The following is a 27,107-nucleotide window of genomic DNA, read 5'->3' as shown; positions in this document are numbered from 1 at the left end:
ACATTTTAAAAAAATCTCTTTACTTCAAGAAGAATTCGAAATAAGTTAATGGCATGAATTATTTCTTAGTAGAACATTTATTGGGGAGCGTGGTGGTTCCATATGGTAAGCACTGGACTGTGAACCACAAGGTCGTCAGATTGAACCCACCAGTCATTCCCTGGGAGAAAGAGGAGGCTTTCTGCTCCTGCAAAGATTTAAAGCGTTGGAAACCTTATACATGGTTGCTATTTCAATTTGAAAGTATTTAACAAACAACAGACCATATATTAGTTATCAGAATTAAAGTGATTACTTTTTTATGTCCATCTCACATATAGAAACTTAACGAAAGCAGTAGCTCCTCGGAAGGCAGCACTGTAGACATTGGCGCTCCTGCGGAAGAGCAGCCTGTAGTGGAACCTGAAGAAACCTTGGAGCCTGAAGCCTGTTTCACTGAAGGTAAGGACAACAATCTTGATGTTCAGTCTACATTTCTAGAGTGAATATTTGTAACTTAGTAGCAGATCTATTTCTATGACCCACTAAGATGTTAACAGACTGAAAGGTTTAAAATCCAGGCTATTACTTGGTTATCTTCCCTCATTATGAACATGAATGAGAAAATTGTTTTAAGGTAATCACAGCACATTTATCATTTATAAAAATTATAATTTAAAAATATAGTAACATAATTTTTTTAAGTAAAATAGTGATTTAACAATATATTTGCATCTTATAAACTACTCAAAATATAGTCTGCCTTAAAGGTAATTTCCTTACTGGTGTAGCACTGTAGGATGATCATTGGATGACAAGATCAGTGATTCAAACCCATCAACTGCTTCTCATAAATCCTATACAGGGTTGCTATGAGTCAGAAGTAAGTCAACAACACTTAACAACAACAACAAATCTAAATGAATTACAAATGCTAAACGTTTTCTTTTTAAAGAAAATATATTGTTCCAATACTTGTCGGATAGAACGGGAGAAAGTTCTGACTTTGATACCTGTTACCTACACAGCATACAGCTCAGACTAGTACAACAAGGGCAATAGTTGGAAAAGATAGGTTTTCCCATTACTAATATTTCCCATTATCTGACTTTCATGAGGATATGAGTTTTGGAGGTGTGAATGTACTTGAAAATTATCTTTGTAATGGTCTTGTCCTCATAGGTCTGAAATGTATTCAGTCTGCTTCTATGCATATTACTTACATAAATCATATGCATTCATATTCCTTCTCAAAGCTACGTCAACTGACTATTGCATAAAACTACTTTCAACTGACTAGGAAGAACGAGAGATGAACTATTTCCAAATATTTAGTTACAAAAATCTTATGAATAACAGGGGAACATTTTTAGCACCAGAATACTGAATACTGAAACATGATGAAGAGCACTCAGAATATTGTCAGATACAGTGCCAGAAAGAAGATGATTTTCTCAGGTTGGAAGGCACTCAAAATGTGACTGGGGAAGAGCTGCCTCCTCAAGTAGCGTTGACCTTGATGACACAAAGAGTGAAGCCTTCGAGACCTTGATTTGCTGATAGGACACAACTCAAAATGAAGAGAAACAGCTATAAACTTCCATTAATAATCTGAACAAGGAATGTACGAAGTATGAATTTAGGATAATTAAAAGTGGTCTAAACTGAAACTGAATGCATAAACATCAATATCCTAGACATTAGCTGACATGCACTGGTATTGCCATTTTAAATCTGACAATCACATGGTTTACTATGCTAGGATTGACAAATGAAAGAGGAATGGCGTCACATTCATCGTCAAAAAGAACATATCAAGATCTGTCTTGAAGTACAACACTGTCTGTGATAAGATAATATCCATATGCCTATAAGAAAGACCAGTTAATACCATTATTATTCAAATTTATGCACCACCCACTAAAGCCAGTGATGATGAAATTGAAGAATTCTACCAGCTTCTTAAGACTGAACTTGGTCAAACATGCCATCAAGATGTATTGATAATTACTGGTGACAGGAATGCAAACGTTAGAAACAAAGAGGAAGGATCAGTATTTGGAAAATATGGCTTCGGTAATAGAAATTATGCTAGAGACCACAGGATAGAATTTTGCAAGACCAATGACTTCTTCATTTCAAATACATTTTTTAAACAACATAAAAGATGACTATATACATGGACCTCACCAGATGGAATACACAGATATCAAATTGACTACATCTGTGGAAAGAGGCAGCGGAAAAGTTCCATATCATCAGCTGAAAAAAGGCTAGGTTGTGGAACAGAACATCAATTGCACATATGTATGTTCAGGCTGAAGCAGAAGAAAATTAAAACAAGTCCAGAAGAGTGAAATATGAACTTGAACATGTCCACCTAAATTTAGAGCTCATCTGATGAACAGATTTGATTCATTAGACACTAAAGACTGAAGACTAGAAGAACTGTGGAATGACATCAAGAACACCATACAAGAAGAAAGCAAAAGGTCATTAGGAAGACAAGAAATAAGGAAAAGACCAAAATTATGTCAGAAGAGACTCTGAGATTTGCTCTCCAGCCTAGAGCAAATGGAAGAAAGGAAGAAGTAAAAGAGCTAAATAGAAAATTTCAAAGGGCAGCTTGAAAAGACAAAGTCAAACATAACCAAATGTCCAAAGACCTGAAGTGAGAAAACCAAAGGGAAAGAACATTTCTCAAACTGAGGGAACTGAAGAAAAAATATTCAAGTCTCAACTTGAAATACTGAAGGGTTCTATGGGCAAAATATTGAATGATGCAGAAAGCATCAAAAGAAGATGAAAGGAATACACAGAGCCACTGTATGTTGATGTTTAAACATTTCAAGAGGTCTCATATGATCAAGAGCCAGTGATATTGAGGGAAGAAGTCCAAGGTGCATTGAAGGCATTGGCAAAGAATGTGGAACTGGAAATTGAAAGAATACAAATTGTAACTTTTCAACAAACTGATGAAGCACTGGAGGCACTCACTTATCTTTGCAAAGAAATTTGGAAGACAACTGAATGGTCAACTGATTGGAAGAGATCGAAATTAGTGCCCATTCCAAAGAGAGGTGACCCAACAGAATGTGGAAATCATCATACAACATCATTGATATCCCATATGAATAAAGTTTTACCAAAGATAATACAAAAGCAACTGCAACCATTCACTGACAGGAAACTTCCAGAAGTTCAAGCCGAATTCAGAAGAAAATGTGGAATGAGAAATATAATTGCTGACATCAGTTGGATTTTGACTGAAAGAAGAGAATACCAGAAAGATGTTTACTTCATGGATTGCAGAAAAGCTTTCAGTTGTGTGGATCATGACAAGCTATGGAAAACACTACAGAAAATGAGGATTCCAGAACACTCAATTGGGCTCATGAGAAACCTGTTCATAGACCAAGAGGTAGTTGTGCGAACTGAGCAAGGGAACACTGAATGCTTTTAAAATTAGGAAAGATGTGTACCAGGGTTGTATTGTTTTACCATATTTATTCAATCTGTATGCTGAGCACATAATCCAAAAAGCTGGATTATATGAAGAAAAGCTGGTATTAGATCTGGAGATAGTCTCATTAACAACCTTGCTTACTTAAAACAAAGGGCATTTAAAATACTTGTTTATGAAGGGAAACAAAAACAAAAACTTAGGTATGGGTTGCACCTCAATGCAAAGAAAATAAAAATTGTAAGAACTAGACCAATTAACAATATCCATATAGATGAAGAAAAGATTGAAGTTATCAAAGACTTCATTTTGCTCGGATCAACCATCAATACTTATGGAAACAGGAGTCAAGAAATCAAATGACATATCGCATTAGGCGAATCTGCTGCACAAGACCTTTTTAGAATGTTGAAGAGCAAAGATGTTAAGAGCAAAGTTTGAGGACTCAGGTGCACCTGACCCAAATCATGGTATTTTCAATAACCTCATGTGCTTGTGAAAGTTGGACAGTGAATAAAGAAGACCGTAGAAGAATTGATGCTTTTGAACTATGGTGTTGAAGGAGAATATTAAAAGTACCATCGACTGCCAAAAAAACAAATCAGTCTGTGTTGGAGGAAATACAGCCAAAATACTCTTTGAAAGCCAATATGTCCAGACTTCATCTCTCATACTTTGGCTATATTGTCAGGAGGGACCATTCCCTAAAGAAGGATATCATGTTTGGTAAAGTGGATGTTGGGAGAAAAAGAGGAAAGCCTCCAAGGAGATGGATTGACACTGTGGCAGCAGCAATGGGCTTAAACATGGCAACGATTATGAAGTTGGCGAAGGATTGAGTAGTGCTATGAGTTGGTACTGACTCACTGGCACCTAACAATGATATCATAAAAACCCAACTTCACTGCTGTGGAGTGACTTTTGATTCGGAGTGATCTTGTAAGACAGAGTAGCATTTCCTCAGCTGGCTTCCGAGACTAAATCTTTATGGAAGCAGACTGCCACATCTTTCTCCAATGAAGCAGGTGTGGCTGTGCGGTTCCGTGAGCCCTTGAACACTGCACCACTTGGCTCCCATAGCATAAAAGTGCTGCTCAGTCCTCTGAACACCTATAACAAATATACACACTGTGATTAATTTGGGTTGAGTGGATTCTGGCTCATGGTAGCTCTTCTCTTTCACTTTTAAATTGTCAATGTATATTGTTGTTGTTGTTGTTATGTGCCATCGAGTCGGTTCCGACCCATAGCGACCCTGTATAGGGTTTCCGAGGGTGTAAATCTTTACGGGAGTAGAAAGCCTCATCTTTCTCCCGCGGAGCAGCTGGTAGTTTCGAACCGCTGACCTTAAGGTTCGCAGCCCGATTCGTAACCACTACGCTACCAGAGCTCCTTATTTCCTTTCCTGTTGCTTTTTTCTTTCCCTGTCTCTTTGCTCCATTCCTTCCTTCCTTCTTTCTTTCTTTTCTGTCCTCCCCTTTTCTTTCAGCCTTCTGCTTTTTTTTTTTTCTTTAAAGTTTTATTGCGAATTGAGTGATAATTTACATGGGATAACATCAGCTTTACACTCATCACATTGTATTTTGTTTCATTGCAATGATTACAATCCCCTCTATGCATCATCATTCAACAGTATTTGCTTCTATTCCCTCTGGGGTTTTGTTGTTGTTGTTGTTGTTGTTGTTGTTGTTTGGATGTACACCAAAGCACTCAGGAATATATAATCATTCGAACACCCAAAGGGTACACCCTGCAAGCCTGGCCCCCAACCACCAGCACACAGCCCCTCTCCCTCCATGAGACTAGAGTCCCCAGCCACTCCATCTCTCCACATCATCGTCTCTGCCTCCATCTCTGGCATCACTGCTTCTCTGGATAGGGTACCACACTCTGCTCTTCTGCCTTTTTGAAGGTGGTTTTGAGGGTGTAGATAACCATTTTCTGTGCTTATATACTCATATATTTTTTTTAATCGAGGATGTAAAGGTTCTTATTGTAAGGTACATTGTTGTATTGTTGTTTTTAGGTGCCATTGAGTTGGTACCGACTCATAGAGTCCCTATGCACAACAGAATGAAACACTGCCCTGTCCTGGGACGACCTCACGATTGTTGTCATGCTTGAGCCCATTGATGCTGCCACTTTGCCAGTCCATCTCAAAGGGGGTCTTCCTCTTTTTCTCAAACCCTCCCCTTACCAAACATGATATCCTTCTCCAGTAACTGGTTCCTCCTTACAATATGTCCGAAATATGAGTGATGAAGTTTTGCCTTCCTGGCCTCCAAGGAGCACTCTGACTGCTTGTGTACATTATCATTATTTCAAATCCTCTATGGTACTTACAGGGAGCCCTGATGGCACCACAATTAAAGCATTTAATTGCTAAACAAAAGGTCAGTGGTTTGAATCCACCAGCCTTTCCATGGGAGAAAGATGGTGCAGTCTGTTTCTGTAAAGATTTACAGACCTGGAAACGCTATGTAGGGTCACTATGAAACAGTCAGAACCAACTCCATAGCACACTACCACCTCCACCACCACCATAACGTGTCTGTGAGTTGGAATTCACCTGATGGCAGTGTTTTGTTTTTATTTTTTTTTTTTTTTTTTTAACTGTGCTTACAAAGGTCATCACAAATATTTGTTGATGTAATTATGATGTTAGAAGGAATAAAAGCAATGGCAAATGAGAAAGTCAATGTCAAATAAGAAAAGGGCCAGGAAAAATCACATTTTAGTATACTAAATTAATTCTGAAAATTATTTAGTCTCTCTTTTAGGAAAAATTTAAGAAAATCAAGAATAATAGGAGATCCTCTTTTAAAAGGAAGTTTTCTGTTACTATGTTTAATTTGTATTTAAAAGCCTTATTATTCTAGAGTGACTTCAGTTGAGTGCAATAGGTTGATAGACTGCAAGATAAAGGTCCTTCACGATTATTTGTACTTTACTCTTTCCAAAGTCCTTTTCTGAACAGCAACACTAAAGTAGAAAAAGTAGGTATTATTACCAGGAAACCATTTCAAGACGCTGAAAATGTTCCCAGCTTCATGTAGTTAGTGATCAGTTCTAACTATTCCAGGGTTATAGCATATGTCCTAGCAAGATAGGGGATCCATTGTAATACAAAGACAACAGGGACATGCCAAAGGATATTATTGAAGTAGAAGTTGTTTTATCTACTCTTTCTATGAACATTATGCTTGCAGGTTGTGTACAAAGATTCAAATGTTGTCAAGTCAGTGTGGAAGAAGGGCGAGGAAAGCAATGGTGGAACTTGAGAAGAACGTGTTTCCGAATTGTTGAACATAACTGGTTTGAGACGTTCATTGTCTTCATGATTCTCCTTAGTAGTGGCGCTCTGGTGAGTGATTGTTAATTAAGAACACTACAATATAAATTTTTTAAATCTTATGATATTGATGACTTATTCATACTTTCTACTGCCTTGTGCTAGTATCCAATGAATTTTTAAATTACTCTGCTTAATATCTTCCATACCATTGACTTAATGTATAAAATGTGTACCTGTGCATTTCTGGATTTACTTTTATTGTGCATATGTACATTTCTAATAAGCTATTTCGTAATGATTATTTATTATGAAGTAGCCCATAAAATTTGACCCTCCACCTTATTTATTATAATTCAAAGAATACAAATTCTCAGTTACTCATATTTAAAAAGAAATAAGCATGGCAGCCATGTTATAGTTAGTGGAAGTTCTGCTCTGAGTTTTGATAAATTTTGTTCGCTTCTCAGTGATAGTATTGAGACAATCAGTTAGTCCTCAGGGATCATTTCTCTGTCTCGTTCTAATTGTGTTTCTTATTCTCTTGCTGCTTGGGAAACAATGAATGTTGGTAACAATAAATATTGGGCAGCATGCCTAAGTGATTCATTGAAAGACTGGCTTCTCTTTATAAAAAGTTGCTCATTTCAGTAGAATCAATTTATATTTATATGAAAATAATTTATAAAAATATAGTGTATGTACAAAATCGGCAACATTTTTTAAAATGCTGAGACACAAATGGATTACTTATGTGATTAGTTAGATGATAGATAAAGAAGGAACGAGGGAGTGGGAAAGAATTTGTGACTAATTGAAACACAATTACTTACAAATTCTTTCAATTAAGTTTGTAATTCTAAAAGGCCTATATCTTCCTGGATCTCTCCCTGATGAGATACATTTTCTCTATAAACCATTTAGACAATAAATACACTTTCAATATTGAAAGGAACATACACTTAGCTGTAAAATTATCAGAGAGAGTTTAATATTAGAAAAAGACTTATGATCTAACTGAGAAGTAATTTTACCACTGTTGTCACACCAGATCTCTACTGAGAAATTTGAATTCTAAACAAAGTAAGGAAACAAGAAAGAGGCAAATGAACCTAAATATTTATTAAAATCCGGCAGTGTGATGGTCAATCACATTTTTTGCTTTATGAAATCTAGGTCTTCACTTTTTAGTTTTTTTCCCCTTCCTTCTGGAGCAAACAACAAAAGGAAGCAAAAGAAATGAAACTAAGAAACAAACAACTTCAAGTTAGGGTAGCAACATCAAGATATGACATCAAGAACTATTTATTGAGCAAGCCAAATTAATTATGCTTTGGAATTACGCTTTCACATCTTTCTGCTTGCTGTTCAGTAATGAAGATTATTACTTTTCCCCTGATTGAATAATTAAAAGAAGAAACAAACAACAATAGCTACTATTCCTATGGTAACTATAAATTAAACTGATAGATGCAATAAAACCTACAGAAGCCAGAACCTGTGTAAGACAGAGAAGGAAAAGTCACTGGGTGTTTATGAGGTGGGATTCCTAAGAGGAAGTAATAGAAAAAGTGGTAAGCATCCTGTCAGAGACAGAAAATGTGTGAGATCCATAAATCCAAGGCAGCCACATTAAGTTCTTGTTTTCAACAGTTTCTACTTTGAGTTAGATAGAGATAGCTAGGTAGGTATGTAGGTAGATAGATAGATAGATAGATAGATAGATAGATAGATAGATAGATAGATAAAGACAAAAATAGCTTGTGGACTGTTATAGCATTTGAAAGCTAAAATGTATGACTTTAACTTTTTCCTTATAGGCATTCGAAGACATATATATTGATCAGCGAAAGACGATTAAGACTATGTTGGAATATGCTGACAAGGTTTTCACTTACATTTTCATTCTGGAAATGCTTCTAAAATGGGTAGCATATGGCTATCAAACATATTTCACCAATGCCTGGTGTTGGCTCGACTTCTTAATTGTTGATGTAGGTATCCTCCTTAATTTTGTATTCTACTTCAAGTTAGTTTGCTATTCTATGCTAATTCTAAAATAGCAAATCAGGAATCACTATGTTATTTTCACAGACATGCTACTTACTAGACATTAAATCCATTCATTGTGTGATAATGTAAGTTTTAGAAGAAATGGGCTACTTTGTTGTTTTTATTAGGTGCCATCGAGTCATTTCCGATTCAGTGACCCTATGCACACAAAAAAACGAGACACTGCCTACTCCTGCATCATTCTCACAATTGTTACATTTGAGCCCATTATTGCTGCCGCCTTTTCAATCCATCTCATTGGAAGTCTTCCTCTTTTTCATAGATGTTCCACTTTACCAAGCATGCTGTCTTCCTCCTGATTTTGTTGTTGTTGTTATAAGCCATGGAGTCTGTTCGGCTCCTAGAGACCCTGTACAGGGTTTCCAAGGCTGTAAATCTTTATGGGAGAAGACAGCCTCATCTTTCTCCCGAGGAACAGCTGGTAGTTTCGAACTGCTGACTGTGATTAGCAGCCCGATTCATAACCACTACTCATAAGATGAAGTCTCTTGTTCCTCCATCCTGCTTCTTCTTCCATAATGGACTCATTTATTCTTCTGGAAGTGCATGGTACTTTCAATATTCTTCTCCAACACCTTAATTGAAATGCATTTATTCTTGTGCTGTCTTCCCTACTCACTGTACAACTTTCACAATCATATGAGGCAACTGAAAGGACCATGGCTGGGTCAGGAATACTTTAGTGTGGATTTTAAGTAAGGTTGCGGAAGGAATTTTTGGCAGGTAACTACAATAAAAGGAGTCCTGGTGTAGCACTCTAGGATAAGCACTGGACTGCTAAACCACAAAGTCAGTGGTTCAATAATGTATTATTATCACCATTTTACAGTGTTGTTGATATCATTGTTAAGTGCTGTCAAGTTGGTTCCAACTCATAGTGACACTATATAGGGTTTCCAAGGAGCAGCTGGTGGTTTTGAACTGCCAAACTTGTGGTTTGCAGTCCAGTGCTAATCCTACAGCACCACACCAGTAGTTCTAGGACCAAATAATTTACACAAATAAGTGATGGAACTGTGTATATATATATATATAACCCATACACTGCCAACAAGTAGATTCTCACACATAGTGAACTCATATAGGTCAGAATAGAACGGCTCCATAAATCTTTATGTGAGCAGTTTCATCTTTCCCCCAGGGAGTAGTTGGAGAGTACAAACCACTCACTGAAGTTAGTAATCCACTGCTTACCCAACAGCACCACCAGGGGGTTTCAAAAAGTTTATGTAAAAGTTCCATGATCTCATATTTAGTTTCTTCAAAATGGGAATGGTGGATAACTCACTCCATTATGGATAGTACAAGCAGGGAATTGACTTGGCTGCTAACTGAAAGGTTGGAGGTTCAGATTCACCTTGGAAGAAAAGCCTAACAATCTACTCCTAAAAATGAACCGTTAAAAACTCTGTGGAGCATTTGCCTAGACTAACACACAAGGGGTCACCCTAGGTCAGAATCAACTCTCAGGAACAGCTAAAGATTTCTAACGCCATTAGAGGAAGCAAGGCTTACCAGAGTTTAGAGAAAGACTTACTTACTTCTTACAGTAGTGAGAAGTTTACCTAGAGTATACGAGAGAATTTTAAAAAGTTCATGGAAAACTGGAATTAAAAGATCAAAACACAAACATGCAGACTTTATTTCTTAACATAAACTCCAATAAGGATTAGGCACTTTTGTGAGTGATGGTACTAGCCATTTAGTGTACCCTTAAAGAACTCTGGTAGCATAGTGGTTACGAATTGGGCTGCAAACCACAAAGTTAGCAGTTTGAAACTACCAGCTGTTCCGCGGGAGAAAGATGAGGCTTTCTGCTCCCGTAAAGATTTACAGCCTTAGAAACCCTGTTCAGGGTCTGAAACGACTTGATGGCACTTAACAACAACAACAACAACAACAAAGAACTGAAGGTCCTGGGAATTTCACCATGACAATGCAATCTTTTTAACACTAATAGCTGAAGGGCAATGGGTACCTTTTAAAGATTTTTGAAAATTAGGAAACACAAAGAAATCAGAAGGAGCCACATCTGGACTGTAAGGTGGTGACTGATCACTTCCCATTAAAATGAAAAATTGTAAAAGTGCCCTTGTTTGAAGAGAAGAATGAACAGGAACATTGTCACTTCATCTTGATGAAAAAAGACTTTCTGGTGAAGTTTTCCTGAGTATTTTTCTGCTAAAATTTCTTAAAACACTCTCATAATAAGCTGATGTTTCAGCTCTTTGTCCCACCAGAAAAATCATCAAGTAAAATGCTTTGAGCATCAAAAAAAAACCTGTCATCTGGATCTTTGCTCTTGACCAGTCTGCTTCCACCTCTTGGTAGACATTTCTCTGATTGTCCTTTACCTTCAAGACTGTACTGGTAAAGCCATGTTTCATGTCCTATTACAATTCTTCCAAGAAATGTTTCTTGATCACACAAGTTTATAATTTCCATTGAAAACTCTGCTTTTGTCTGCAGTTGTGTGGATGTAACAGTTTGGGTTCCCATCAAGTAAAAAGTTTGCTGAACTTTATAATTTCAGCCAGTATTGTATAAGCTGAACCAATTGAGATGTTTGTAGTGTTCTCCTATTAATCGTTGGAATTGAGATGTTTGTGGTGTTCTCCTATTAATAATTTGTCCTCACTGAACATGGCACAAACAAGATTGTTTCCTTGAAAAGTGATATGGGTGATCTACCACTGTGAGCTTCATTTTCAACATTATCTTGTCTCTTCTTAAAATGAGTTGCCAATTTCTAAACTGCTAATTTCTTGAGGCATTGACCCCATAAACTTGTATTAAAGCATCAATGATTTTACTATTCTTACACCCCAGCTTCATTATAAATTTAATATTTGTTCTCGATTCAATTTTAGAAGAATTCATATTCTTTCTTATTGCCTCAAACTAGATCTTGTTCAAAGATGTTATAACAAGTTAGCATGGGTTTATTTTGGTGCATAGTGTTTCCAAGGAGCAGCTAGTGGTTTTGAACTGCTGTCGTTGCAGTTAACATCCAGTGCTTATCCTACAGTGACACTCCAGGATTCCCATGATTTTTTTATACTAGTTTTTAAATATTAATATACTTTAAGCCTTTTAAAACTTCCCTAAGCTTTGATTTCCTCAATTATGCTTATTGGAGTACCTGAGTAAATGGCACAGAATAAAGCAGTCAACTTTAACTGAAAGGTTGATGGTTTAAACCCACCCAGAGGGACCTGGGAAGATAGTCCTGATGTACTCCTTCCCAAAAACCACATCCTTGAAAACCCTATGGAGCAATTCTTCCCTGTACATATGAAACAACCCTGTACACATGCTGTTGCCATGAGTTGGAACTGATTCAACAGAAACTCACAACAACTCTGCTTATTGCGTATCTGAGCTTTTTATTGGAAACAGGAATTTATGTTCAAAGGTTATGTTTTAATAGTCATTTCTGAAATTTCAAAGAAAATAATTCTATAAAGTTTTATACCTTTCCAATAATGTTCTGTTTTAATTATTTCATGAGGATTAATGTAGCAGTTTAAATGATAAAAAAGCAATGATAACACATCTCACACAATACAAAAAAGTGTGTAAAATTTAAAGCAACTTAAATACAGTTTCAAATGTACTTAAGTTGCTTTAAATTAATTGTTTTAAAGAGCTGGAGGCACTGTAGAATAAGCACTGGACTTAAGCATTGGAACCAACCAGCCATTCTGCAGGAGAAAAATGAAGCTTTCTGCTCCTATGAAGATCTACAGCCTATGAAGAAATCCTACACAGGGTCACTGTGAGCCAGAACCTACTCAACAGCAACAAATACATTCCAAAATAGAAACTTCTTTAAGAATAATGCACAGTGTATATGAAACTGTCCAATATTAGCCATTTTCAAACCATCAAAATTATAACCCTGTTCGGATATGAAAATTTGATAAATTTTTTTCCTTTAGAGATGAGATACCCAATATACTTTATTCTTCAATCATATACATTTCATACAACTGAAATAAATCCACTCATGAATTTATTTGTTAAATAGTTGTTAACTGGCCATTTTGTGCCAGGTTTTGTGACAAAAGCCATGTTAGTATAGAAAAATTTGAAGAATCTTTTCACTTTTTAAATAATATTATTTATATAGAAATAAACATTAAGCAAGAGAAAACACAAGGAGCTCTGGTAGTGTAGTGGTTATGAATCGGGCTGCGAACTGCAAGGTCAGCAGTTCGAAACTACCAACTATTCCCCAGGAGAAAGATGAGGCTTTCTGCTCCTGTAAAGATTTACAGCCTCGGAATCCCTGTACAGGGTCGCTATGAGTCAGAACTGACTCCACGGCACATAACAAGAGAAAACACAAATATTAACATTCATACTAATTTAGCAAATCAACCTCTGAGAGTATCATTTATACTGCTAAATATACAGTTTTTTTCGATTTTACAGATACCATAGAAGTGTTTTGTATTTTATAAACTAGCCATAAGATAAAGCCCTGAATTTAACAGCAATTTAATAAAGTTAGGAAAGGATTGCTATTGTTGTTAAGTGTCCTGGAGTTGGTTCCGACTCATAATGACTCCATATAGAGTTTCTGAGGAGCGGCTGTTGAGTTTGAACTGCCTGCCAACCTTCAGGTTCAATCCAACATTGAGGTCCGGTATGTAACCTGCAGTGCCACACAAGGACTAGTATATTGTTGCAGTTGTTATTAAGTGCCATCTAGTCAGTTCCAACTCATCGCGACCCTGTATAGTGTTTCCGAGGGGCGACTGGTGAGTTTGAACCACCGACTTTGCTGTTCAAACCAATCTTGCAGTCTAGTGCATTATCTTGCAGCACCACAATGGTATATTGTTCTTGTGAAGTGCCATAGAGCCGGTTCCCACCCATAGCCAGGGCTGTATATGGTTTCCCAGGAGCAGCTGGTGAGTTTGAACTGCTGACCTTGCAGTTCAAACTGACTCTGTAGTCCAGAGCATTAACTCACAGAGCCACACCAGCACTTCAATTAGTATATTATATGATACTAATTTTTTTAAATCTTTTAATGTTTTAAAACTACTTTGTTAATTTTAACTTGAAAGCTGTTTTTAGATTGGTAAGTGGTCTGAAATGTCTAGCTGTATTTATCTTCTGAGTAATAAGTAAAGATTTTGGTTTTTACGTTGCATACCAGTTACCATAGAATTGATTCCAAATCACAATGACCTCATGTGTTTTGGAGTAGAACTGCCTTCCACAGGGTTTTCATGGTTAAAACCTGTTGGAATCCTTGTGTGGCGCTGTGGGCTAATGTATCAGACTGCAAAGTCATTTCAACTGCAAGATCGGTGGTTCAAGCTTACCAGCTGCTCCTTGGAAACCCTATACAGGGTTGCTGTGGGTCGGAATCGACTTGACGGTACTTAACAACAACAGCCTGTTGGAAGCGGATCACCAAACTTTTCTTCTGAGGAACCTCTGGTTGGGTTCCAACCATCAACCTTTTAGTTAGTAGCCAGCACTTGACAGTTTGTGTCACACAGGGACTTCACATTGTATGTTCATGACAAAAACTGAACTGACAAAAGTTCCTTTTATTTTTATTTGTGCAGGTTTCATTGGTCAGTTTAACAGCAAATGCCTTGGGTTATTCAGAACTTGGTGCCATCAAATCTCTCAGGACACTAAGAGCTCTAAGGCCTCTGAGAGCCTTATCACGATTTGAAGGGATGAGGGTAAGGAAAAATGAAAGAGCCTGGATTGCATAGAGCCTAAATTCAAGGAAATTTTTAAAATGTAAAATCTATGCATGCAAAAGGAATGGCAGATCATTGTAAATTGCTACTTTATTCTTTTATCTATTGCATATTTACCTCTAGGAGATATGCAAGAGAGCCTAGTCCTCTACTTCCTGAAATGATTTAATATCATTTATCAGCTGTGCTTACAAAAATGACTTTATTTTTTAATGCATTTTGGGAGTTTCCTTACAAATCTGTATACAAACAAAACAAAATAAAAACAGATGCATTAGTAAATTACTATATATAATGATAAAAATCAATTATTAGATCAATTAAATTCTGAGTTATGTACTTATTTGTGATGACAACTGTATTTAATGAGCTTATTGAGAATAATCTGAATGTATGTGTGCCTAAGTATAAGTATAAGAGAAAAAAATTAAAGGAGTTGCCAAAAATTTTTGTCTGTATAATGCCAAACTTTGATTTACTTGAATATATTTAAGGATTCATTATAATGCTAAAATTTACATCACATGAATTTATTCAAAAGTAGAAAAACAAATGTTGACTGAATTTTAAACTTTTAAAAAGTTTTATATTGCATAGCCAGAATTTGTAACTGTATTAGTCTTCTTGACTGATTTATATAGTAGTAACATTAACCTGAGATTATATACAAGTCAGAATTTTATGTTGTTTCTTTGGAGGAAACATTAAATCATTGCTTGTGATTCACCATAGATTAGAAATGTTTCCATTATTGAGTATTTGTTTTCTAACACTTTTTCTTCTATAACCATGAAATACTAATGCATATAAGATATTCAATATAAAAGTAGTTCTATTTTAAGAAAATATACTTTCTTTTGTCTAAAGAGCAAAATTAAGTATGATTCCAATACACAGCATTTTTTTCTTTTGCTACCCATGGTATAATGGTATTTATAGAAACTAAGCTATACTGCAGACTTCTGTCTTCTAGTAATTTATAACATTAACTTGTCTTATAAAATAAAAAATTTTTGAAATGTCACTATTTAAGAACATAGGAGCTCTGGTAGCGTAGTGGTTATGAATCGGGCTATGAACCTTAAAGTCGACAGTTCGAAACTACCAGCTGCTCCGCGGGAGAAAGATGAGGCATTCTGCTCCCGTAAAGATTTACGGCCTCGGAAACCCTGTACAGGGTCGCTATGGGTCGGAACCAACTCCAGGGCACATAACAACAACAACAACATTTAAGAACATAGGACTTGTGTTCAGTTTTCTTATATAGGAAAGCTTTTCCTCATTCAAGACAATTCAAAGCAATAAATATAAAGAGCCCTCTTTTATTTCTCAAAGGAACCCTGGTAGTGTAGTGGATTATGAGCTGGGCTGCTAACTATAAGGTCAGTAGTTCGAATCTATCAGACTCCTCAGGAGAAAGATGAGACCTTCTGCTTCCGTAAAGACTTACAGTCCCGTAAAGATGAGTTGGAGCCGACTCTGTGGCCCACAACCACTGCCACAACCACATTTTATTTCATAGAGAGTGTGACATTTTCACTAAAATTTTATTGGAAATTCTCTCTAAATGTATCTAAAACTTAAGTTAATTGGGAACTTGAGTCTCCAATTAAATTTGCTACATTGGGTTTATTTGCTTGTTTGTTTTAAGACTGGCAATGCATTTTAAAAGGCTTCTGAAACCTGAAATATTTGAAACATTTAAAGTTTTTATAAACCAAAACATAGCTTGTTGCCTTAGAGTTGATTCTGACTCATAGTGACCATGCAGGATGGAATAGAACTGTTCCACAGAGTTTCCAGTGCTGCTGTCTAAATGAAAACAAGCAGCTACATACTTCCATTAGTAATTAGAAAGTGGAATGTACAAAGTATGACTATAGGAAAATTAGAAGTCATCAAAAGTGAAATGGTATGCACAAATAGCAGTATCCTAGGCAGTAGTGAGATAAAAATGCGTTGATATTGGCCTTGAATCAGACAATCATGATTTACTATGCTGGGAATGACAAGGTGAAGAGGAATTGTGTCACTTTCATTTTAAAAACGCTATTTCAGGATCTATCTTGAAGTGTAATACTGTCTGCGATAAGACAATATTCCTAGGCCTACAGGGAAGACCAATTAATATGGCACTATTGAAATTTATGCACCAAACACTAAAGCTAATAAACTTCAAGAATTCTATCAACGCCTTCAGTCTAAAACTGATCAAATACACAGTCGACATACATCTATCATCTGGTGACTGGATGTAAAAGTTGGAAACAAAGAGAAAGGAATGGTAGGTTATTAGTTGCGAGATATGGCCTTGGTGATAGAATTAATGCTACAGATCACATGATACAAATTTTCAAGACCAACGACTTATTCATTACAAGTACCTTTAATTGGGGTCTACAATCAATGCTTTTGGGAGTAGTAGTCAACAAATGAAACGATGTCTTGCAATGGAGAAATCTGCTGCAAAAAACCTCCTTAAAGTGTTAAAGAGCAAAGATATCAGCCTGAAGACTAAGGTTCACCAGGTCCAAGTCATGGGATTTTCAGCAGCCTCATTTGCATGCGAAAATTGAACCATGAATACAGAAGATCACAGAAAAATGGATATTGAAGTATTTGAATTATGGTGTTAACAAAGAATATTGAAATTACCATGGGCTTCAAGAAGAACAAACAAATCTGTTTTGGAAGTACAGTCAGAATGCACCTTAGGAGCAAGGATGGTGATACTTCCTCTGATGTGCTTTGGTTATGTGATCAGGAAGTCCCTGGAAAAGAGCATCTTGCTTGGCTAAGTAGTTGTTATATGCTGTGGAGTCAGTTCTGACTCATAGCGACCTTATACAGGGTTTCCGAGGCTTAAATCTTTACAGGAGCAGAAAGTCTCATCGTTCTCCCTCTGAACAGCTCTTAGTTTCCAACTGCTAACCTCGCGGCTGGTTAAGTAGAGGATCAGCAAAAAAGAGGAAGACCCTCAACGAGATGGATTGACACGGTGGAACGGAACTGGACAGTGTTTTGTTCTATTGTATGCAGGGTCACTATGAATTAGAACCAACTCGACCTCACCAAACAACAAGCTTAAACGAGATCGACTGCCACATCTTTCTCCCTTATAGCAATGACAGGTTTTGAACTGTTGAACTTCCAGTAGCAGTCCAGTACCTAAACACTGTGCTACCAGGGCTCCTTGAAATTCTTATAAACATTATAAATGTGGCTTTTCCGAAGTTTATTAAATCTATGAGTTAAATAGTCAAGTATCTCCTTATATAACACTTTATTTCCTTAACAAAGTTGGTCTGTGGTTCTATTTTTAATTTTTACAGAAGTAACCTTATCCACAATTAGTTATTACTAATGTTTTTTATATTACAAGAAGAGGTGAGTTTTTAAAACTTGCCTAAAACTATTTAAAGACATAAGCTGTTAACCAACACTGGTTGGTGAAACTATTTAAATTGACAGATTTATGAATATGAAGCCTTACTTCATACTAGCAGCTAAAACAATACATTGGTAACTTCTACATTTGTTTGACATTGTAGAGACAAAATACTCTTATGATTGATTCTTTTTTTTTTTTTTATTTCTAGTGTTTGAATTTTTGACTTTGCAAAAACATAATCACGGTTTTATGATGGTGAGGATGGATATAATAATGATTATAATTCAAAATTGAGATTTGAATATATTCAGAAACTCTCATTTAATTATTTTCCCTAGCAGAAAAAAAAAAAAAAAAAAAAAGCTATAGCTGTATTAAAGCAAAAATCAGGCACTCATTTTATTTTTATGTCACTTTTTCAAGCATGTGCTTTTATGCAACATTAGCAAATAAAGCATGTTTTACTGTGCTTGACACAAAGTTAGAAAGTAATAAATAGATTACCATCACGTTGCACTTTATGTTTTTGCATGTTTTATGCACATTTCTGGCTGACAGCTTTTAAACATTTATTGTATTTCAAATTTCCAGTCCAAATTTTTCAACTTGTAAACCTGAACTGAGTGAATTGATATCATGAATAATATTGAGTAAAATAAAATATGTATTTAAATTTGTATTTTGAATTTCCTAATCTAGGAAATCTTAAAACCGTCTGTTTTAAAAGAACTCAAGTCTTCATTGATAGGAAATAGACAGAGAACATCATATACAAAAAGTAACACCAAATGTTCTGTCATATCAGATTTCTAACTAATAACAAACTATATATTTCTATTTCATATAGGATAATCTTGCTCCAACTTGGATAGGGTGGAGCGCTGGTTCCTCCCCTCAACCCTTTATAATGGGTACTGTATTACCCCTTTTGCTACCTTTCATCCTTTCACTGTGACTTATGTGTAGTAGGGTAAGGGAGGGAGTGGGAAAGACACTATTGTACCACAGTAGGGACAATACAGTGTTTGCATTCTAATCCCCTCTATTCAAAGGGTTTAAATTCTCTTTAAAAACATACCTTTGTAAATTGACCCTCTGTGGATTATAGTTCCAATGGTTGATTTCCTTATTAAGTTTTACTGAAAATGATTTGGTTATGTAAATATTGAGTTATCCATTGATGGAATATTATTTGATGTTACTGGTGGGTGGGAAACCCCTGTGTAGGATGATTGTGTGAAAATCTTAACTTGTCAGTTCAATGATACTTTCGAAGCATTTACAATGCCCTTTTTTATTATTTGTTCTGGGTCCTGAAAATTGACCTCCAGGTACCAGAAGTTGATTCTTTGCTTTGTTGATATATGTGAACTGATACTTAATTGTAATATTCCAGGTTTCATAAGACTGAGAGCATCATATTGATTGGTATTGATTGTGTGACCATTTTTATTTTTTAGGAAGTTTTAAGTTTATGTGATTATTTTGGAAATATAATTAGACAAAAATATATAAAGAAATAGTTGAATGAGCACATGTGATTTGTGTTTCAAGGTGGGGAAAATAATATAAAAGTACCATTGTTTTTCTGTTTTGTTGTTTAATAATACAGAATAGAACACCCCTCTAGAAACAGGAACATCTTATCTTGGGTGTTAAATAATGAATAAACTCACTTCTTAGATAAGTGACTACTAACTTCTTAAAGGAGCCCTGGTCATGTTTAAAGCACTTACTCAGCTGCTAATGAAAAGGCTAGTGGTTCAAAGTAACCCACTTGCTTCCATAGCAGAAAAGACCTTGTAATCTGCTCCCATAAAAAAAGTATAACCTAGGAAATCCAATGGGACAATTCCACTCTGCCATATAAGGTTGCTTGCTATGTGTAGGAATCAACAGCACGCACACTAATAACAATTAAATTACTGAGATCTTAAAAGACATGACAGTACAAAGATAGGAAGCAAAATATAGAAATACTGTGCAAGAGCGATGTTTTTTATTTTTGAGGAGGAGAAAGTGCTGCAATTTTTTATTTGAATAATTGATACATCACATCTTCCCTAAAAAATTACCTTAATTAAGCCCTTCAACACAAATGTCGTCTTGAGATGTGAAAAAAATATGTTTACTCTACTTTCCACTGAAAAATCATCCATAGTTGCCTTACTTTTGATTTTTTGTCACACAGTTTTTTCTATATTTATATTAGAGAAACATTTGAATGTAGGAGTAGTACTGATTTCCAAATATTTAAAAAACAATTTATTCAGATAAGAAATTTATACTTATATTAATATTCCTAAAATTAATCTGGGTATTTAATTATCAACCTTTCACTTAAGTTTTGAGTTAATTCATTTTTAAAGATTATGAACCATATAGAAAAATGGATTCTAAAAGAACTGTAAGTTTTGTGGCAAGTGCTAGATTAGAAAAATTCTACAGGGTAATGTTTTTTAAAAAGTTTGTGAGAAGGAACAATGTTTACTATTCATTCATTAAGATAGTTCCTTTGATGCAGCCTGGAAATTCAAGCTATTCTTACTCAAGCCAATTTTGCTTAGTGTCTTCACCACTTGGGAATCCATTACTGCAGTTCCCTGGGGACAAAAAAGAGTTAATAGATCTTCCTCTCTGCTAAAGCAAGGAATGACTTTGGGCCCTTGGGAAAAGATGATCCTTTCTATGATATTCCATTGTGTAATTTAATGAAATCTTAAATATGAATGCACTTTTAAAATAGCCAATTCTCCAATACTATGACAGATGTTTTCTATGATCTAGTTAGTGAAAATAACACTTGTCTCAGAATGAAATAAGTACCAATGTTGCATTTCATATAATCCAGAAATGCTCAACTGCCGAGGGTTTTCTTGCATCATGAATTTCATAGTCAGAGTTGATTTTTAAGACAAAACTAATCCCCAGTACCAAAGCAAACCTCTCAGATTTATTACTTAATCCCAAACTTTTTCTAATAATTAACTAGTTACATTTCTTACATTTCTTGATTAGAGAGATGAAGATACCACTTTCAGAAGTGTGCAGACCTAGATGGAGGAAAAGTTGAGAAACACTAGCTTCACATTTTGATTTTTTTGCTTAATAAAGGTGTTGATGATTTTATAGCAGTAAATTTTGACTTACCCTCATTTGTTACTGTTAAGTGCCAACAAGTCAGTTCCGACTCATAGCAACCCTGTATAAGGTTTCTGAGGAGTGGCTGATGAGTTTGAACTGCTGAGCTTGCAGTTCAAACTGATTGTGTGGTCAAGTGCTTATCCTACAGCACCATCCCAGGACTCCAGTTATACTCATTGTTGTTGTTAAGTGTCATCCAGTCAGTTCCAACTCAAAGCGACCCTGTATAGGGTTTCTGAGGAGTAGCTGGGTTTGAACTGTTGACTTGTGGTTCACAGTCCAGTGCTGATCCTACAGAGCACACTTACCCTCATAGAGCAATATATGTGTCATACATCAGGGAGCAACTCTAGAAGAAACAAAGGGATAGAATTGTAAGAATTGCTGAATTTACCCTCTTATAACCTCATTTTTCTCATTTGCCAAATGAGAACACAATACTCAGTAATCTCATGGTCTACCAGCACCAGAATTCTGATTCTTGAATTCCAAGGAAGAAAATATCATCTTTATTTCAGACATTAAATTTGGCAGTAAGATATAGCCTTCATGAAAGAAGTGCTATTTGTACCAGAACCTTTCTTAAGAGAGAGTATTTCAGAAGGGAAGATATTGGGCAAGGGATTTCAAACTTATTGGTAAGTCCATTCCATGTAACAAAACAGCATGAAAGATAGGTGTCCAAGAAAATTAAAACTAGATATGTAGATTATGGAGTGATTTGAATATCAAGGTAAAGAAAATACTGTATAAATCAGTGGAGATCTATGTAATAATTTAAAATCAGGAATATGATATTCTCAAAGTGGAATTTGTGGAAGGTTCATTCATTTCACATAAATCAAAGGGAAAAGCAGAGTTAGGAGGCTAACTATTGTACAGGCATGAACTAGGATAGTGATGCTGAGAATGGAAAAGAAAGGATAGAGATAAGAAAGGTTTTGAAGAAAACAGTGTGAGAAGATGGATGTGAATGGAAATTCAAGAAGGAAGTTTAGGTCACCAGTGTTCTGCTCACATTCCAAGTTGGGTTTAGGTGAAGCATGCCTTTTAACAGGTACCACTTGATCATAAATAGTAGACACCACTTTTAAATCTGTATGGTAGCCAAGTGTTCTATAAACTGAAATAAATATTAACTTGACTCCAGTTTTCAAATCTTTAATCCTGAAGAATTATAATTGCATTAAAATGTAGTGAAAATTGTCTTTAAATGAGGTAAAAATAAGGCATATTAGGTCAATTTTATTAATGTGGACTACCAAATGAGATATGTTAAGAAGCCCTGTGCCAGCTTGGTACATAAACCACATCATCTAGTTCTGCCTGGGCAACTCAACCCTTTTAAATTTTTTCACAATCGTTTCAAAAAAATTTTTCATACTCATTTCCCCATCTTTGTCATTAATGGTTTTATTATTTTCTTTGGCCTATTTCTCATACTGTTTTATATCTTCAGAAATCCTAGATTTCATGACAGATTTTAAGCACGACTCAGAATCATAAAGACTTGGTTTATATATACATATTTTTTAGACAGGCCACCAGAAACCATTTATTCTAAAATGCTCAGACATGGCAACTGTAATATACAAGCTCTTTCAATGCCTGCTATCTATAGCAAAGTGACAAGAATAATAGAAGTATATCAGTTAGGAGCAAACTTAGCTACTTACATCAAGTCTGAGACATCGTCTGCCCCGTATGAACATTCTAGGGCCTGTTCCTTTATCTTCACTCTTTACATGTGGGGCTTTGATGAGAACTGTCGGGGGAAGAGGCAAGGACAGCCATCCCTACAAAAAAGACAAATATGAAAACTAAGATTTTAAATTTTGGGCCCAGGACATAAAGATAATAGAAGGGATATGCTTCTATAGGAAAAAAAAAAAAAAAAAAGGTAGACAATAATTTAGCAGAGAAACTGATATAACCAATTAAATTTGGGAACTGTGTATGGCATCCCTCCTTTTTCTAAGAAACTGAAAATTTATGTTTCATTTAAAATAAGTTTATTGAATTAAACTCAGTAAATGAAACAACTTACATGACTGGAGCTTGAAATAAACGATGTGATAATTTAATGAAATACATAATGCTAAATTGTCTCGCTTCTTATGCAAAAAATTATTATTAGTCATAGCAATGCATGAATAATTAAGGAAAATCATAGTAGGTATTTAATAAGGTTTTTATATTTATATACCTGAACTATTTATTTTAAAAATATATTGATCAGAACAACTCATGTCCAAGTGTTTTGGTGTTTATTTTTTAGTATGTTGTCATTTTTAAAATGAATTCATCTTCTGCATTAGGATTTCCTATTTCACTGTTTTCTAATAGACAACCCATATTCTGGCTTAATTGGGCAGCAAGCTATTCTGATTTTTATTTTCTTTTAACGTTTCAGTATACTCCCCTCCCCTTTTTTCTGTGTTGTTGATATTTCTTGGTTATATTGCCTATAACTGTTTCTCTTACTGAATATCTTAAGAATTTTTAAGATTTTTTTTCTTTGCTTTTAAGCATCCTGGAATAAACTGTCTTGATAGGAAAATTTTTTTAGAAAGTCTAAAGATTAGTAGGGGAATGTCTTTTTTTCTTTTTTTTAACCAATAGGAATTCTGACTCTTCTTTTTTTCCATTTGTGTATTAGGTGGTTGTGAATGCCCTTTTAGGAGCAATTCCATCCATCATGAATGTGCTTCTGGTTTGTCTTATATTCTGGCTAATTTTCAGCATCATGGGCGTAAATTTGTTTGCTGGCAAATTCTACCATTGTATTAACACCACAACTGGTGACTACTTTGACATCTCCGACGTGAATAATCATTCTGATTGCCTAAAACTAATAGAGAGAAATGAGACTGCCCGATGGAAAAATGTGAAAGTAAACTTTGATAATGTAGGATTTGGGTATCTCTCTTTGCTTCAAGTTGTAAGTGAACATTCTTTTCTCTGAAAAAATATTTTAATTGTTTGGAATAATTTTTAAAAAAAGTAATGAGCATAAATCTATCATTTAGTGACTAGGCAGAAAATATGTGATTATTTTGTGTGTGTGCTAACTGATTTACTAGTAAAAGTTTATAAGCACAGAATGATGGAAACTTCATTACATTCAAGCAGTGCATGTAATAATGGCCAATAATAAGTACAGGTAATTATGATCAGGTATTTCAGTTCTTTTTCTCTTTCTTCCCACGTTCCTCTCTCTTCCCATATAACCATATTAATGAATCAATCAACATCTTTGCGATGATTCTTTCATTGCATTTTGAGAGTTTAACACTTAACACACCTGATTTGATTGTAATTGATACGAATTAACTGCTGCTGAGAAAAATCATTTGGATAGAAGACTGGGAAAGGAAACTTAGATTTTTATGATTAGATCCTGATCTTGAAATGGAAATAAGATCTGGAAACACTTGGACAGAGAAATGAAACACAAGCAATTATTGTCTCACCTCAAATACCATTTCAGTGACTTCACTTACGTACTGCATCGCTAGTGTGATCAAGTAGATTCCAATTCATTGCAATTCTGTGTAGGGTTTCTGAGGAGCAGCTGGTGCGCTTGCAATCCATTGTTGATCCTATATATAGCACCGCACCAGAAGTCAAGCCACTCACATCTACTTGAACCTAAATATTATCATTTTCCCACCACCACCATACTAGGAGTCCAAGACTGATTTACGTGGAGGATAAAGAGTCTACAAGTTGTGAGACTGTAAAAGATAGTGGAAGGAGCCCTGGTGGCACAGTAGTTAAGCACTTGGATGCTAACTGAAAGGTTGAATTTTCAGTCTTTATGTGGTAGCCTGCTTCCATAAAGATCTATAGCCTGGCCCCTTGGATGTTTTTATTTGTGCTGCATTTAGTTGCAGCACAGCAAAGCAGTAGATAAAACAGAATCCAGATTGTTTGAAAAGTGTAGTAAAAAATACTGCCCCATTTTGGCCACAGAAAACGCAACTTTAATAAATAAGCAAAAGGCTGCATACTTTCTTCCCTTATGGTTTTTTCAGATTCTTTAGGATGGGAATTTTTTCTATTCATCAGCCTTTTATTTTCAATTACTCAGCTGGGAGACTAAACAAGCAAACCAGTCTAAACTGCAAACCCACTGGAAGCTCTCTAAGAGGTGTCTGAACTATGATTCCTTTATGAGTCTTTTCCACCTTACTGTTGGAAAGTCTTACTTCTCTTCTGAATGTTTCTAACTTGTTCCGGATGTTTCTGCAATTAAAATAGGGATTTTGAAAGTCTAGCCAGTATGATCTCTTTAAATACTGTATGTAGTTGATTTTCTAAGTGCTGTCGAGTCAGTACCAACTCGTAGTGACCCTGGAGTGGTGGTTAGGTGCTGCAGAATAAGCACTGGACTGCTAACCACAAGGTCAGCATTTCAAACCCACCAATCGCTCTTCAGAAACCCTATACAGGGCCCCTATGAGTCATAACTGACTTGATGGCACTTAACAACGACAACATAGTTGCCCTGTATAGAGTTTCTGAGGTGGTAAATCTTTGCCAGAGCAGAAAACCTCATCTTTCTCCCAGGGAGCAGCTAGTATGCTCAAACCGCTGACCTTGTGGTTCACAGTCCACTGTTTATTGTACAGAGAGTCACCACACTCCTGAAATATTATAGTAGACAAATTATATTTCCTTGGGCATTTATCTTAATACTTCATTAGTAACCACACTTGTAAATACAACTAAAGCATATAACTTCCTCCATAAAATCAAGAAAAAACAAACTAAAGCTATTAAGCAGCCCAGTAATTAAATTCAGTACTGTAATTTTTTGCCTTTGTAAACCTTTCAGAACCACCATCCTGTTGATTAGCAGCTCACTTAAATGGTTCTTTGAATCACTTTCACCTGTTGGAACCTGTTCCAAGTGTATAATAGCCTTGTTCTTTCACCATTGCCTTCAGACAGTGACACATCTGACACATTCATCATTTCCTTCTTTGATACGCACACACCAAAAAACCATGGACTTTCTAGTTAAGCATCGTTACATTCTCTCCACTGCCATCCCAGTGTTTTGGTGTTATAAAAGCAAAGGCAGGTTGTGATACAGGTACCGAATTCTTCCCTAGGCTAAAGAACAAGCTCAAAATTCATATCCTGGGACAAATAACACATTATCAGCAGTTATTCAAGATCCTTCTTGAATCTATGAATTCCAAGTGGCACTGTATTATTTTCCACATTTCTTACCTCTTAATTCACTTTCATCAAGAATTACAATGAAGAAAGTAGAATATAGGATTATAACTGACTGCTTCAAAATTCTTGAAAGGGTAGTTGCAACTCTAACTTTATGTATATCTGTATGATCCTTAGATTGTTACACTCAAAAGAAATCCTAAATTTTCAGTGACTTCAATCACTTTACAGATAGATTTCAGGCCTTGATGATCAGATCAAAGCTGCAATCCTTCTGCCTCTACAGACATTGCCAAATGGGCTGGCATTTATAAAACTTTCTAAAAGTATTCCTCCAAATAATGCAGGATTCTATTAACTCTAAGAAGTCTTGGTGTACCACTATAGGATAGGCACTGGACTGCTAACTGTAAGGTTGATGGTTCAAACCCACCAACCACTCCTCGGGAACCCTATTAGGGTTGCAATGAGTCAGAACCAACTCAACAGCATACAACAACAATATTAACTCTAAAGAATTGAGATGTATTTGTGAGCTGGTTATCAAGCAAGATTTATATTTCCTATCTATTGGCTTCCTGATGTGGCGATGTAACAGGATAAGCACTGGACTTCTAACCAGAAAGTCACTGGTTCAAACCTACTAGCTGCTCCTCAGAAACCTTATACAGGGTTTCTATGAGTCGGACACTACTCAAAAGACAAGTAGCAATAACAACAATCTTTGAATAAACATTTTGTTGATTATGTTCTAGAAATGCTAAGATAATGTCTTGGTCCAAATCCATCTAACATTTGTTTTAAAATGTCTTTCAAAAGTGTCCCTTTAGTGTATATATATAT

At 35.6% G+C, this 27,107-nt stretch overlaps 1 protein-coding gene across 1 annotated transcript in view; it reads left to right on the top strand.

Annotated features, from left to right (window-relative positions):
- The window catches only part of SCN1A (sodium channel, voltage-gated, type I, alpha subunit), a 138,159-nt gene that overhangs the window by 85,557 nt on the left and 25,495 nt on the right, over positions 1-27,107 (top strand). The window contains exons 17-21 of the mRNA XM_006867033.1: positions 321-441; positions 6,652-6,806; positions 8,555-8,728; positions 14,396-14,518; positions 23,734-24,015. Of these exons, the coding sequence (XP_006867095.1) occupies positions 321-441; positions 6,652-6,806; positions 8,555-8,728; positions 14,396-14,518; positions 23,734-24,015 (855 nt within the window). The remainder of the gene's footprint in view (positions 1-320; positions 442-6,651; positions 6,807-8,554; positions 8,729-14,395; positions 14,519-23,733; positions 24,016-27,107) is intronic.

The sequence above is a fragment of the Chrysochloris asiatica genome, unplaced genomic scaffold (genome assembly GCF_000296735.1).
Source record: "Chrysochloris asiatica unplaced genomic scaffold, ChrAsi1.0 scaffold00099, whole genome shotgun sequence".
Classification (NCBI taxonomy): domain Eukaryota; kingdom Metazoa; phylum Chordata; class Mammalia; order Afrosoricida; family Chrysochloridae; genus Chrysochloris; species Chrysochloris asiatica.
Note: the sequence above shows the minus strand (reverse complement) of the source record. Positions and strands in the feature narration are given on the sequence as shown.